This window comes from Leuresthes tenuis, unplaced genomic scaffold (assembly GCF_036924035.1).
Source record: "Leuresthes tenuis unplaced genomic scaffold, fLeuTen1.0.hap1 SCAF_18, whole genome shotgun sequence".
In the NCBI taxonomy this organism is placed as follows: domain Eukaryota; kingdom Metazoa; phylum Chordata; class Actinopteri; order Atheriniformes; family Atherinopsidae; genus Leuresthes; species Leuresthes tenuis.
This window is the reverse complement of record NW_027325372.1, coordinates 6008555-6023844: the sequence shown is the minus strand read 5'-3', so window position 1 is coordinate 6023844 and position 15290 is coordinate 6008555. Positions and strand designations below refer to the sequence as shown.

The 15290-nt window shown below is 37.8% G+C and overlaps 1 protein-coding gene across 1 annotated transcript; it reads left to right on the top strand.

The window, feature by feature from the left end:
* Positions 1–219: 219 nt before the first annotated feature.
* tnfrsf11b (tumor necrosis factor receptor superfamily, member 11b) lies at positions 220–3341 on the top strand. Its single transcript, XM_072370214.1, has 4 exons — positions 220–244; positions 473–866; positions 1654–1830; positions 2354–3341. The coding sequence occupies exons 1-4, from the start codon at positions 242–244 to the stop codon at positions 2683–2685; spliced, it is 906 nt and encodes a 301-aa protein (XP_072226315.1). The 5' UTR covers positions 220–241; the 3' UTR covers positions 2686–3341.
* Positions 3342–15290: the final 11949 nt, after the last annotated feature.

The window sequence follows — 15290 nt, the reverse complement described above, 5'->3', positions numbered from 1 at the left end:
TAAAGTTTAGCTTGGTGGATGGATGGATTCAAATTAAAGCACGCATCATTATGTAGACATAATAGGGGGGGTGGGGGCAATCAACTTCGTGTGAATAGAGGAAAGAGGGATTTCTTTTCTCAATCAGTGATTATCCAATTCAATGGGCTTTGTGGAGGCGTAATAGTATAAATAGAGATGGGTAGGTAGAGAAAGCATCATCCTCTTGACAGACTGCTCCGGCTGCCACATCACAGTCACAATGGTAGGTGGAGACACTGACTGAGACATGCCGCGGCAAACATATCGGATGGCAACATCAGAGGAATGGGACTTTTCATCGGTTATTTTCATCTAAATTGACCCTGACTGTGTTCAGGATAACCTGTTCCGAGATAACCGCTGCATTTTTCTTCATATTTTTTTTCTTTTTCTTGTTGCTCCCAAAATAACTTTTCTTCTGTCTTGCTTTCTTTTATTTCCCTCCTTTCAGATGTTTGTTTTGCTCATGCTGCTGTTATCAGCTTGTACCACTCTGGTGAACAGCGTCGCCTCGCAGCTGACCCACGAAGTCACGGACCCGCTCACTGGCAATTCGTTGCAGTGTGACAGCTGCCCCCCGGGAGCCTACCTGCTCTCAAGCTGCTCGTCGACGAGGAAGACCGAGTGCGCACAGTGCCCAGAGGGCACATTCACGCATGTGTGGAACTACATCGACGAGTGTCGACGCTGCAGTGTCTGTGGGCACAACCAGGTAGTGAAGAAGGAGTGCACCGCCGACAGCGACTGCCAGTGCGAGTGTAAACCAGGGTACTACTACAGGAAGGGCTTCGGCATGTGCGTCCGCCACAGCGAGTGTCCGTCCGGACAAGGAGTGTTCACCAAAGGTAGATCGAACAAGACGCGTTCAGAATGTCAAAGCTTTTCACACGGTATAGGTCAGCAACATACCTTTAAGCGATAATGCGTTCCATCCGTGATTTCCAGGTGTGACATGTCAAAATGCCAGCTTGGAAACAAAGTCTACAGGCAGTGCATGTGGCAGAGTTCTCAAATTAGTTACTTACCCATTCAGAGGCTTTTATTCCTAAAGCTTAAATCAGAATTATTTGACACATGACAGCTTTAGAACACTTGAGCTGTTTTATTAAAACCCAAACAGAAAATATCAGTGAAAGCATACCAAACTTCACATTTACCTGCTCTCTTCATTTAATATGGACATTGATTTCATATCAGCTTGTAAGCTTCACAGTCCCATACTTTATGTTTATGCATTTAGCAGATGCTTTTCCAAAGCAACTTACATTGGTAGGCAGTCAGGGTAAGAGGGTCTTGCCTGAGGACCCCTACTGGAGGTAGTACCTTTCATCTGCTTGGTATCTGAGAATTTGAACCCTTGTCATGAAAGGTGGCAATCTTACCACTACACTATCCAGTCCCACCAACAATTTAACTAAAACTGTTATCATTGGCTAGCCAGTTTTGAAACATGAAGATGTTGAGGAGCTAGCATGGTGTGTGCTATCTCCATAAACGTATTAAACACTCACCAGTTAAATTCAAGCACATCAGAATTGTTCGATGGAGGTGAAATATTAAGCTTCATTAACCTTGGAAAGCAAAAAGCATTCTTTGTTCTTAATCAAGACATCTTATGTGATTCTCAACCAGGTACACCTGAGAAGAACACAGTGTGCCACGTTTGCTCCAGCAACACTTTCTCCGACTTTTCCTCTGCTTTGCACAACTGCACGGCACACAAGAAGTGTATTGATGCAGGGCTACAGATGGTGCTGAGGGGCTCCACCTGGCACGACAGTGTATGTGCTAACTGCACGGAGCTCAAAGGTAAGGTCCCAAGTTTAAAAAGGATTCTCTAAGCAGAAGGAAAAACAGGAAGAGGCACATAAAAGTTAAACACCAAGGTGCATTATGTGGTGGTATGCCTGCGCATGAATGAAAATTATTTGACAAAGATGCAGAAGATTAATCAATAATTCAAAGAAGGTGTAAAATATCTGTCCGGTGATTTGAAGCAGATGTTAATGTTTAACTATCAATGATTACACCACGATTTTTGACTCTGATTTGTGTTTGAATAAAGAGATCGTTAAAAAAAAATTAATTATTTACCCTCTGTAATCACACCATGTCATTAAGACATCTAAATACCTTTCACTTCAAAAACTTAACTGAGCATGGAATTACAACCACAACAGGTTTTATTTTCAGTTTCTGTTGTAGTAATTCCAGGAATGGCTTCATGATAAGAAAAAAGTACTCTCAGAATGACGTGACTGCATTGCTGTCATGCTGGAATTTTGTGTTTTCTAATTGTTTACTGATTGCTTATCTTAACTGTAATTTGCAGATGGAGGGGACTACCTTAAAGAAATCATCCCAGCTTTTTTCGTTCACCATAAAATGAACAAGCGTCTGCATCGAATTGTGCACAAGCTCCTTTCTGAGAATGGCAAAAAGCAGAGCACTTCAGAACTCAACGACTTAGAGCTGCATGCAAAGATCAGTGCTTGGGCTGCGTCTGCCACAGCAATGCAGATTCGACAGCTTCCAGACATGCTGGCTAAAACGTTAGCAAATGGCTCTGGTGAGAGACTATGGACAAAGCTGAACCATATTAATGCACATCTAACGCAGTGTGGTTTAGGAAGTGTGACCGAGGGAATGGGACGTTCAGCCTAGGTTGAGGTAGAAAATCTTTTATATGCGCTGCATACTTCAAATACTGGTTTAGTTTTTCTTTTGTGGAGTTTCAAGCTTGCTGCTTTAGTTAAGCTGCACTGCCAGCATGGGCTACAGCACTTTTTGCAGAGGTAAAGTATAATAGCAATTAAAAAGTCCACATACTTCACTATCCATGTACACATTAAACATTCTCACCATTTTCGTTGTTTTATTTTTAATTTTTTTGTTATTATTATTTCATCACCCTGAAGGACCAGAACATCTAAACGTGGTTTTGTAACCAAAACTAATAAATGCTATGAAACAAAATATGATACAATATGTTTTAGACGACACTTTATCTATCTGTTGGGTGATTTCTGAACAGCCACAGAGGGAGAAAACACTCAGAGACCAATTAATTTTGAAAAGTTGATGCCTACTGTAAATCTACCTCTTCCCGAACATTAAGTTAAAGACAGATGTTGCACTTGTTAGTTCTGCTCATTTATAAGGTTTCATAGTTTTACATTGGAGCTAAACAAGTGAACAGATATCTTAATTTATTTTTTGTATTTATATGGATGAAGTAAACTGGGACATCAGTGGGACAAGATGAGGAGCTGTTTTGATTGTTATTTTTTTTTTAATACATGAATAGTGAAAATGCATGCATGTATTACTGGACTTGTATGCTTTGAATAATGTCAAATAAATATATAATCAGTGGTGAGCAGTTTTATTTTCTTGCCTGAAAATATGAGTAATCTTTATCACTTTGTTCAGCTTCTTTGAATCAATGCCTCCAATACTTTCATTATATACTATATTTATATACTCCTAGTATATGTTTATATACTCCTAGTATGAGAGTCACACCCGAAAGTCTCTATTATCTTGGTATTTTTCAAGCATCTCATGTTCCCTTTTCTATTTGTTGCTGTCTGTTGAGATTGCTGTATCTATCACTTCCGTTTTCTTCTGTTGTTTACCAACCACTAAAATGTCTGATAGGTTGGCCATCGCTGATTTGTCAGTCTCGATCTGGAAGTCCCACAGATGATTTCCACCACCTTTGGAGATATCTGTCACTAGGACCTTGGGACTTCCAACCCATACACTGAACAGATGTCCCTGTACACGATTCCAGCCTCTTGGTTTTGATGCTCTGTGTGTTCTGTAGCTACCTGCTACAGTACTCTTTTACTCTGCTATTATTTTCTGGAATGTCTCAAAGGCCTCTTTGCACTTGGGCTCCTGCCTGGTGTGATATACGCAAGCCTCTAGTGCTCAGTGACTGTTCTTGTGCTGCCATGATTAGTGATATACTAACACATACACAATACCAGTAAAACATTTGAAAGCCCATCCACCTATTTTCTATACCCATTTACCTATACCCCAGCTGTCACCAGGTGAGAGGTGAGGACCCTGGATATACCACCAATTCATAGCATGTCTGACAAAACAAACAAGACAGACTAGCATGCATGCTGACAGTAACATCTATGGTCAGATTTTTGGACTGTTTGAGGAAGCAAAATAAGATGGAGAAAACTGCAAGCACAGCAAGAACATGCAGGGGCAAACCTGAGCTGAGATTCAAACTGGGAGCATTTAATCAAATTCACTGGACTGAAAAAGGGCAACAGAGTTAAAGTGTTAAGCATGGAATGCAAAAACAGGTTAGTGGCCTTTCGAGTTAAGTCTTTTATTCAAACCATGTGGGGAAAGTTCAGACATTGAACAAATATGTACCATCCACCCATTCAGATATTGTTAACATATTCACAAGAGTACTCAACCAGCAAACAACAAACCATACAGCACAACTGGTTCTTACACTAAATAGTGAAAGATGTCAAACGTAAATGGATTCCCTTGATAATGTAGCAGTAAATTAGTGCCACCAAAGGCTCACTCAGGCTAAACTCAAGCTACCGAAAATCAAAATATGCTGCCTGGGTGACAGAAGGATTACATGATTTTGTCTGTGCAATGGACAGAGCAGTCAACAAACAGGCACAGGTTAAACTCAAAATGTGCTTTTTTCTAGCCCCCAAACAATCATACAAATAAAAACCTAAGAGCATGTAAACTTGAACAAGAAAATGGACCTTTAAGAAAGGTCAAAATAACAACATACAGTCAAAGTAGCTGGTAACAAAACAAGACACTAACCCAAACAACTGTCCTAACACTTTGACAAGAATTGGAACACTTAAGTAAAATGGGAAACTTGAGTAGTTGCTGATCAGCCTACAAAACGTACACAATAACTGACTGACACTAAGAAATTAACCCTATTCCCCTCCACGATGTTACAAGTGTTCATGCAGCATGTTCGATCTATTTCCTGATCTTAGCACTTAAGGTTTTCTCCCCCCTTAGCCACCTCTTTGCTCATCAGCAGGGGGACATGAGCAGCTACAGCTAACTTAAAAAACAATTAGATCTACTTATTTAACCCTGTAAGACCCACATATAGAAAGAAAATGAGCAATAATGTATTTTTTTACCTCTCAGATATTGTTTTAGGAGACCTCTGATGTAGAAATTAAAGAGTTTTCAGAGTTTCTACATTTTAGTAAGTTTTTAGGGAAATGTCGTAAATTTGCAACGTTGGGCATAGTTGGGAGCAGAACTGTCTGGAGGCACCTGCAGACATTTGACATGAATGAATTCAGCCATGGTCTGAGTTTCCAGAGTTTGTCCTTCTTTTCCATCATACTAAAAGGAACACACGCATCCCCCCAGAGCACTTACAGGTTCACATTCAAGACCACCTGTCCCTGAACAATGCAACAGGCATCCCCCCAACAATTGCAAGATAGATGCAACAAGATACATGGAGTTTCAAATACTGCTATAGATGCTGGAGGTTCACACATCCCATTCAATTTATTCATGTGTTTAATTATGGTCTAAGCAAACTAAGAAAAAATTTAACAGAAAAGCACATTTAGCACTTAGTTACAATGAATCATCTGACACTTTAAATTTCTACATCAGTTTTTTTTCAATTTGTGATCATGTGAGAAGTGCAGTGACCTTATGTAATGTGTAAGGAGCTTAGGCTGTTTTCACTACCACTCTGACCCAATGTTGTAGAATTACAACATAGACATAACAAGCTCTAAATCTAATTTGATTATTGTTTTTTAAGAAAATTAAGTACATATGTACATGTTCTACACATTGTAATAAACACACACACACAAAAAAAGGAATTTTACTTAATTTGATCCTGACAAATCCAGTCATGCAAAAAAGGAGATGAGCTCAACGGGAAATTTGCAGGTAGATTGAGTTTAAGGCCAGATGACCGGACCTACATTGGATGCTATTGGACCTTTCTGTCCAATAGCATTGTGAGGACAAACAATAGGACCCATTAACTATGTAAATGTGGTCTTAAAGCTCTCCTATAGCTGCGAGTAGCAACATAACAGTAGCTATGTGCTAACAAGAGCAATAGTACGCATTCGTTCATTCATTCGCCTTAAAGTATTGGTGAAATAAAGACAGATAATGCTTTATTTAGAGGCTGCATCGTCCTGCCCTGTTCACTCCGTTATATTGATATAAGACGATTGAGAGTTATCTAAATAGCTCCCGAAGGACACCAACTTTTGCCAAACGGTTCTCTGTGAGTAGATAAATGTATTTCATGAGAAATAAGGTCTAGGTTTAAAAATACTGGAGTTCCCCTTTAAGAAAAAAAAAATTGTAGGCCTTTTTTTAGAATTGTTGAAAGTGATGTTGTATATTTGCAAACGTGGGTCTTACAGGGTTAAGATATGATAAGACAATGTAAACCAAATAAGTGCGCTTCATTAAGAATATAATGTAATACTATTGCTTAAATAAACCAATAAACCAACAAAATAGTGTGTTTTTTGTGCTGTAACTTAAAACATATACCTAAATAAATAACACTTTTGTGTTATTAAGCTTCAAGTATGATAGTACTTAATACAGTTATGAGACTGGTTTCAATTATCATATTTAATTTGTTTGGCTGTAGATACAGGCAGTCTCTACAATAGATCCTTACTGAAACACATCATCTATTAACACACAGATCAGTGGCAGTTTGTACCCCTAAGTCTGTAAAGACCTGGTTTCATCATGACCTTATGGGTGGACTGTGTTCAGTGGAAACTCCAGAGATGGATTACATCTGGCACGCATCCTTCCATTTCTTTTGATGCACCAATATGAATTATTATTCATCTGTGTTGTATAATTTCTAACAGATGTATTACATGACAAAAACAAATATTATTTCCAAATACTAAGAAATTCTGATTTACGTAGTTTCCAGTTTTTATCCCCACCACAAGAGGGAATGTCCTGGTCATTAGTGGCACATTGCTTTCTGTTAAACATTTTAATCTTTGCAAAGTTTTAATTTAGCTCTCATTTAGCTCTCTGAGGCTTTTCTCAGGTCAACTTAATGTTTGACGTATTCTTTTATGAAGAAGTGATTCAAACATCATATCAAAATGATTTATTTATATCTGAATGAGAATTCAAAAAGACAAAACAAAATACTATAATTTCTGAAAGAACAGAAAGTGTCACGTCTTGGGTTTTGTGTTTTTGATTTTTCTGTTATGGCTTTAGGTTTTTTCATGTTCTAGGTTTATACTACGTCATTAGTTTTACCATTGTTTTTTTCCCCAGTCACTCTTGCCCCATCATTAGGTTCATCCATGTCATTCTCAGCTGCATGCCATCAACAATCACCTCCGCACGGTATTTAGTTTCCAGATTCCCTCATGATTACTGCAAAATCCTCACTGTCACAATGCTCATGGTTTGTTGCGTCAGCTTTTGCCTCAGGTTTCATCCACAGCCACAGTCAAGTTTAGTTTATTTCTCCACAGTTTAGATTCATTGTATTACGGCTCAGCCGCGCTTTGTGTTCTTTTTGATTAAATAAATCAAGTTTTCCTTTAAATATCTGCATCCGGGTCCTCAAACTTCCACCACACCACAGCTAACCCACCCGTTGCGACAGAAAGAGTTCCATGAATATGATGCAAAGGTTCATGGGGCTTTCTGTAAATGATAACGCTGTGGATAATTAAAAGCTGGAAAAGCCTTCCACACCAGAAAATCACAGCGAATGAGAACATGTGGGAAACATGTTTAGTACTTGAAATCACTTTTGTCAGTGATTTAAAGTACTTAACTTGCAGCAGGGTTCTCACATTCGTCAAATAGACAAAAGATTCTGCTAAATACTAAACAGATAATTAGCATCATGTGGCAGTTTGCAGTCACTTCCCAGCACACTTCCCCCTCTTGAAGGTTTTAAGGCAACTTATAAGGCAAATTGTCAAATGAATAAAAATTATAATTATAATTCTGAGAGCTTCACATAAACAAAACAGTCAAAATATGTCATGTAACTGGAGAGCGTCTTATTGCCACACCAGCCATCATACCCATTGTTTCTCAGTTGTTATTACTCAGGCACATAAAGATACCAGTACCAGTAATGATACTCCAAGCACATATCACATCCAGAGCTTCTGAGCGAATAGCTGAGTAGAGTACCGCAAATGTAATTTAAAAGGTATTTAAAGAATATGACTTTTATATTATCAGCACATCTGATCTGATTTAACCGGTGTATGAAATAATGTTAGTGGATTATCCCACACTAGTAGCAGAGCTTTCACCATGATCAGATAAAAAATTATGAGTTCTGGCTATTACATTTAACATCATGTAATTAGAAAAAAAGGATTCCCCAGATGTGTTTCTGCTGGGTGGGGAGCTACTTAACAGACATGATGACAGAGTGATGAATGGAGGCGGTGAACTGAAAAAAATCATTTTAGAGTACTTGCAATGAAATTATTGTTACATTGTAGAGAAGGGGTGTATTTTAGTAATACAGCTGTCAGGATGAATTTAGAGCACAAATTTGAGAGGCTACTAGCCTTCTGAGAGCCTGCAATGCCATATGAGGACTTGATTGTTTTTCAAACTATGTACCTCATAGCTAAATCTCATCTGTACTACTGCCCAACTGATTTTGGACCAAAAGTGTGAAAAAAAGACGTGGAAATACACAAAGATGTGAGCTCATGCACCTTTTGGTCTTGAAGAAAGAAAAATTAAAGGAAAAGGAAAAAAGGGCCCTGTAGAGTGACCTAAGCTAACTTTCCACTCTACACACACAATTACAACTACTCACAAAAATATCCTGTTTGACTTCTTTTTTTTCCTTGTCCTGTCCAGCATTATGGCAGCAGAATTGTAATCTGATTACCGTTTATGTCAAACACATTTGCTTTGCCAAGGGAAGCTTTATGAATGTAAAGCTCTCCTTGATGCCCATCAACTGATTATTTATTTATTCTTGTTACAATACTTAACATGTAATAGTGCCGAACCGGACCAGGGGACAGGGGAAGAGGGAGAGCAAAGAAGAAGAAACGGAACAGAAATAGAAAGAAACAAACCAGACAACCAGCTGATCCACCAACCCAACCAATCCATGACCTCTGTGGAGAAATCCCGCCTTAGAGCCACCAGGAGCACCTGAAAGCAGACAAGCAGAGAAAAAACAAACAAACAGAAAAGGCACAAGAAGTCAAGTCAAATTTATTTGTATAGCACATTTCATGGACTAAACAATTCAAAGTGCTTTACATAAAATAAAAGCATTGCAGTGGGGAGTGGAAGAAGCATTAAGAATATGTAAAGGATATAAAGAGAAAGAAATAAAACAATTAAAATGAATAAAAACAAGCAACAGTCTCGATAAGTTAAAAGATATCGTGCAGATTTAATGCATAGATACATGAGAAAAGAAATGTTTTTAACCTGGATTTAAAAATGTCTACATTTGGTGACAGTTTAATCTCAGTTTGTTCCACTTGTTTGCAGCATAACAGCTAAATGCTGCTTCTCCATGTTTAGTCTGGACTCTGGACTGGACCAGCTGACCTGAACATTTTCTGAACATATCACAGATGTATTTTGGGCCCAAACTGTTCTGGGATTTGTAAACCATCAGTAGGCTTTTAAAATATATTCTGTGACTGACTGGAAGCCAGTGTAAAGATTTTAAAACTGGTGGGATGTGTTCAGATCTCTTAGTCCTCTAGCAGCTCTGGCAGCGTTCTGGATGAGCTCTTTTTGGGAATTCCAGTTAAAAGACCATTACAGTACAACACATCAACTGCACAGCAAGCATGCTACTGGGCTACTGTGCGTGTTTGTGTGCGTGAAAATGCAATACACATGGCTCAGGTCCCACATGATAACCATGCTTAGTTATGAGTCCTATAGGGTCAAACTGCTTACTCACACCACACACTAATTTTTTCCCTAACAAAAACAAAAAATGACAAAATAATGAGATGTCTGGGATTGGAGACTAACTCCTCACTCACACAGAGGAAATGACAGCACTGCACAGCAGGAGAACCTTTCACATCAGTCTGGAGAGAAATGACAAACACTGACTCTTTTAATGGTCAGATACTCTGAAACCTACATAGCTCATTTATCAGCGTAACAATATTTGTTCAAAGGAGGAGATGCAAATGCAAATACATACACAAACACAAGGACGACAGAAGGTGGAGGTTCTAAACTTTTACTGTAAGCACTGCAATTATATGGAAGTCCAGAGCACAACATTCCAAAACATAAGGCAGAACATGCAGCATGAAACAATAAAGAATCAACAAAGAACACCAAGGGGCAAATATACAGACGGAACTAATGACAAACTAAGGCCAGCTGTGGTAATTTGTCTATTTGAATCCAGGTGTAGAGCGAGAGAGAGCAGAAAGCAAGACAAAGACAACCAAAAGAAGAAACTAAGAGAAATAAATGGAGAGGACATGAAACAAAACAGAAAACTCGACAAAAACTTAACCAGAAAACTCAAACTAACACAGAAACATTGTAATCAGACAGCTTAAACAACACTATAAAGCAGAAAGCCTAAATCATTTTTTCAGTTTACATGAAACTGCGGATACCACGAAAGAAAGGAAAGGAAAAGAAAACCTTTCAACTTTTTCCTCCTTTAAACACATTCTTTTTGAACAACCCTACTGTGAAGTTCTGTAAATGCACAGCATACCAGTAATTTAGGTAATACATAAATCCATGACCTATGCCTCTGTTCAGAAAAAAACTCCAACACATCCCTGAACCAGTTAAAACATGAGAAAGGTCCTCAAACTGGTTATGTGAGTTCAACTTGTCATGGAAACACCTTGCATGTAATGGAACAGTATGTACAAGAAAAGGAAGTGTAGGAGGGAAGTTTTAACCGTCCAAGGAAGTTTCTATTACTATGTCACCAAAAAAACTGAACAAAACCTGAACGGGAAAGGCCTACATCATCACATCACTGAATGGAAACGCAAACATAAAGTCAGTTTTACATTCCTCAACTGATTTGATCAGATTGTCATAGCTAAGTAGAATAAGTGACAGACTTTATGCTCCAGGATCACAGGGAGCAGCACATGGAGTTACTTAGACTATCAATGGCTGTTCGTAAATAACGAGTGGTTGTGACGCATTTAAAATATGAAGGGCAAAGTTGTCGAGTATCTGCCAAGAGCTATCACATGTGGAGAACTCAGGGTTTAAATAATCAAGAAGCTTTCATTTATTTGTAGTAGATCAAACATGCCTTTTGTGAAAGAAGCTTTGTTGGCCTTTTGTCAAGCCTAAATTTCACTACAAATTTCTTCCTTCTATCTGATTTTTGCAAGAGTCAACTAGATTAAAAGTATTGTAAGGTGTTACGGGAAGTTTGCATGAACTCAACAGGGGTTTCTTTGAGTTAAGCGATCATACAATATGCACCTTAAAGAAAAAATAGCAATAGCAATGTGGTAGCAAATTTCTTCCTTATCATAATTTTTCTAAATCAACACAGCTTGACATAAAACAACCCTCAATGACTAACTTCTGTGTATGTAGATTATTTTGAGAGATGGGGCATGAAAATATATACTAGTCTGTTGATATAATATGCTATCTGAAGCTTAAAAAAAGAATTCCTGATTGTATATTATCAGTCTTATCTCAACTGACCACTTTATGTAGAAGTGGGTCCAATTTCTGTCATTTGATGATTTTGGCGATTTAGATTTTTTTCATCCTTGTTTCAGAAAGAGCTCATTGCCGCTTTGTTCCTGACCTTTCTTTAAGATATCTTTTTCATCAACACAGTTGTTAGTGTAGAGTTTTTGGAGTGAACAACTTGTGTAAATCTGGATTTAATTTACTATACAAATTCTTGTCATTTACATTGTGTTTGAATGTGTGTGGGAGTTTTATAAATAATCTCTATAAACACTTTTATAAAAATATGAAGATGCTGATTTAGGCCTCATCTCAACAGAATTCAACTCGATTTTTGTATTGATTAATTATCAACCATTAGTTGTTGTACTAATGACCTGTGTGATTTGTCCATGAATTGATTGAATATTCAAACCAAATTTCCCCAAGAGTGAAGAAAGGGTGATCTCTGAATCCTCAATCATCAATCCTTGCAAACAAAATCTATTATCAATTTTGTATGAAATAAATGTGTAAATAAATGAAAATTTATCCTCATGGATTGTGTTGTTAGTGATAAAAGTGTTTGATAGTGTTGTTATAATAGTCCAAATGTCTGACGGTGTAATATTGTTAGAGAGATTAAGAAATCCATTCAGCAAGATTTCCAGTTAAATCCACATCAGCTCTTAAAGAATGTGTTGAGTTATTGCGTTGATATGCGTTTAGAAGAAATTAGAGGTGTACTTGCTTTTTTGCATATCCATCAAATAGGCATGTATTGTAGTCATAAGAGTTAAAGAGATGCCTTTTGCTATTACAGGAAATGATAAAGGGACAGGTTTCCTTCAGTTTCCATAATCTTTTTACAGGTGAAATCAATCATTAGACTTTCTGTGAAAAAGGTTTAATCTGGTTACAATATCATATGACAAGCAGAATCTTCTTTCTCCTCACCAGATGAGTCAGAACGAGCACACAGTGTGCATGTTAGAGTCTGACTTTTAACAAAACAAAAACGTAAAAAGTAAAAAGACGCACTCTTCCAAAACAGAGGCTCTATGAAAATTTTACTTTAACTTAAAGCTCTCCTTTAACGGAGGCGACTATGACAGGTTAGAACAAAAATCTCTCCTTAAAAATGGAGGAACACACAAGACTATGAAACTTACCTTACACAATAAATAAACTATGGCTATGGACAAACTACAAACAAGACAGCACTGCAGGAGAAACGCTCGCTGCAGGCTCGTGGTTTCTATGGAACATGGGAACAGACAGATTTAGGTAAGGTACTCAAAAAGAGACAACATACGGGCGACGAGACAAGGGAAACGCAGACTATTTGAACGCATGAGGGACCAAGGGGAACAGGTGGAAACACTTGGGAATCAGGGAAGACAATGAGACGCATGACACGGGAGGAAGGGCAAGTTACCTGAAACGAGAGGACAAGATCAGTGACTTTTCAAAATAAAACAGGAAAAGACAGACAAGACATGACACAGAACGTAGATTGTGACATTGGCAGACAATCCCAGTTTTCTGGCATAAATTCTAGATTTCTCTGCAATAAACAAGGTAGTAAAGTTAATGCTTAAGTTAACAATTACTTGAATTTATCAAAATCTCACGTCAGTGGCCTGGAAAGAGGCTTAAGTGAACATGTGGGAGTTGTTTTAATGTTTTTTTTTTATTATTCGGTGGAGACCTTTAGAGCCCCATGCTGCTCTAAATGTCATTTGAAAAGATTTTCCAAGAATAAATTACTTGTACATCTGTTCTGCTGCAAACTGTTGACCTTGACCTCTCTTAAAACTCATAATACGATAGTTACTGCTGTGTCTACTGTGTGCTGTGACCATTGATACTTACCCAACTTTAGTTCCTCATCTACTATCATCAGTATCACTAATTCTAATCCATCCTACATTTACAATGATTATGACATAGAGGCACTTGATTTAGTGGAACCTGTGACAAACATTCAAGAATGTTACTGGTAGACAGCAGATGCTGCACACATATTTTTGTAGGTATTCGTAACAATTCATCATAAGAATCAGTCATCCAAACTTTTTCAGTGTGTAGACTGCTAGCTTGAAGAGTGTCACTCTTTATGTTTACATGTCCACAGTCATCAGGTGACTTACACTACAAATGGACAAAAGAAACGGAAACCAGAAAGCAAAATCATTTTTAGTTGTCGATGTAATATGAATAATCAAAATCCCAACAATATTCTGTACATTAAGCGTACATTAAAAAATGAGGTGATCTATTTTGGTGCCATCTGTCATTGTGCAAAAATCATATTCGTAATAATGTCAGCTGTCATTATGTGTGATGGTGTTGCTCAGTTCAGATTCTTCCCATCTGGTGTTTACTTACAGTTGAAATTGTTTAAATTAGTTATGTTCGCATGGACTGTTTTATCCATGGGAACTTTGATCATGCAGGCTGAATTGGCCAATAGTAATATGTGTAGAACATGCAACCTCTGGTGGTCGTGAGAGCAAGTTAATTGTAAAACTCCATGATGGTGAGGGTCAGAGTAGGTGAAAATAATGCTTTTTAGTCCTAACTAAAGTCGTCTTTTAACTCTAAGCAAGTAGTTTTGATTTCTAATTCTAACCAAGTAAAATTAGTGTCCACATCCAACCACATCCATTTTTGTTCTTACATGTTGTATTTGTATGTAGAAAAATGGTGTCCGTGAGGATGATGATTGGGTTGTTGAAAATATAAATATTATAGCCCGATCCATGATCTTTTTCAACCTGGACCAAGTAATGTTATTGTCTAAACCCAACCATGAAGTGACAGGGCTGGATAATAATAAAGTGTTGTTAATGGAACGGAACTCAGACGTGACTAAAGCCATTATTATATTTTATTCGTGCAGTTGCGACATGAATGTATGGATGATTGATAATGTGGTAACTGCTTAGCATCATCACAACATCCAACCTCCCAGTTTTTCACTCTCCAAGAATTTTGTGGCTTTTTTAAACCAAAGACTTCAGAATAACTTCTGCTCTGATGTGGAAATGTGGTTTGCAGGAGGGGAACTTACCACATAACCAAGGGCAGAATTACTTGATTTGTATCATTACTTTTTTATTCTCAACCAATAAGTCGTCATATTGATAAGCTGCATGGGAATCTAAAGCAGTTGGCTGGGACTGATGGTAGATTTTATGTACGTGAATTAAATAAAGTGCAGGACTCACACACCTGAGGGTTCACATAGAGCAAAAGCTCATTTTCATAGTTTTGGAAAAATGTTAACAACTACATTGTGTCTCAAATCAATGTCATTTATTCAATCAGACGACTATATTTGTAATAACTTTTTAATAGTGTCAAGCTTTAAACCTTTCACAAGCATTTATTTAGTGATAAGTTGATCATATTTTGTTAATAATCAGATCATCTCTGAGTAAAGGCTTGTTAATGGCCTATAACTGAAAATCATAAAATGTGCTTCATGTTTCAAATACATAGGCCAGACGTGGCCATCAAACAGGTCGGGGGGGTCAGGCACCAGGTAGTTCCTCGAACAC

Coding starts and splice junctions, on each gene's coding strand:
- tnfrsf11b (XM_072370214.1), top strand. Junction 867..1,653: donor ACAAGGAGTGTTCACCAAAG/GTAGATCGAACA, acceptor ATTCTCAACCAG/GTACACCTGAGAAGAACACA. Junction 1,831..2,353: donor TAACTGCACGGAGCTCAAAG/GTAAGGTCCCAA, acceptor TGTAATTTGCAG/ATGGAGGGGACTACCTTAAA.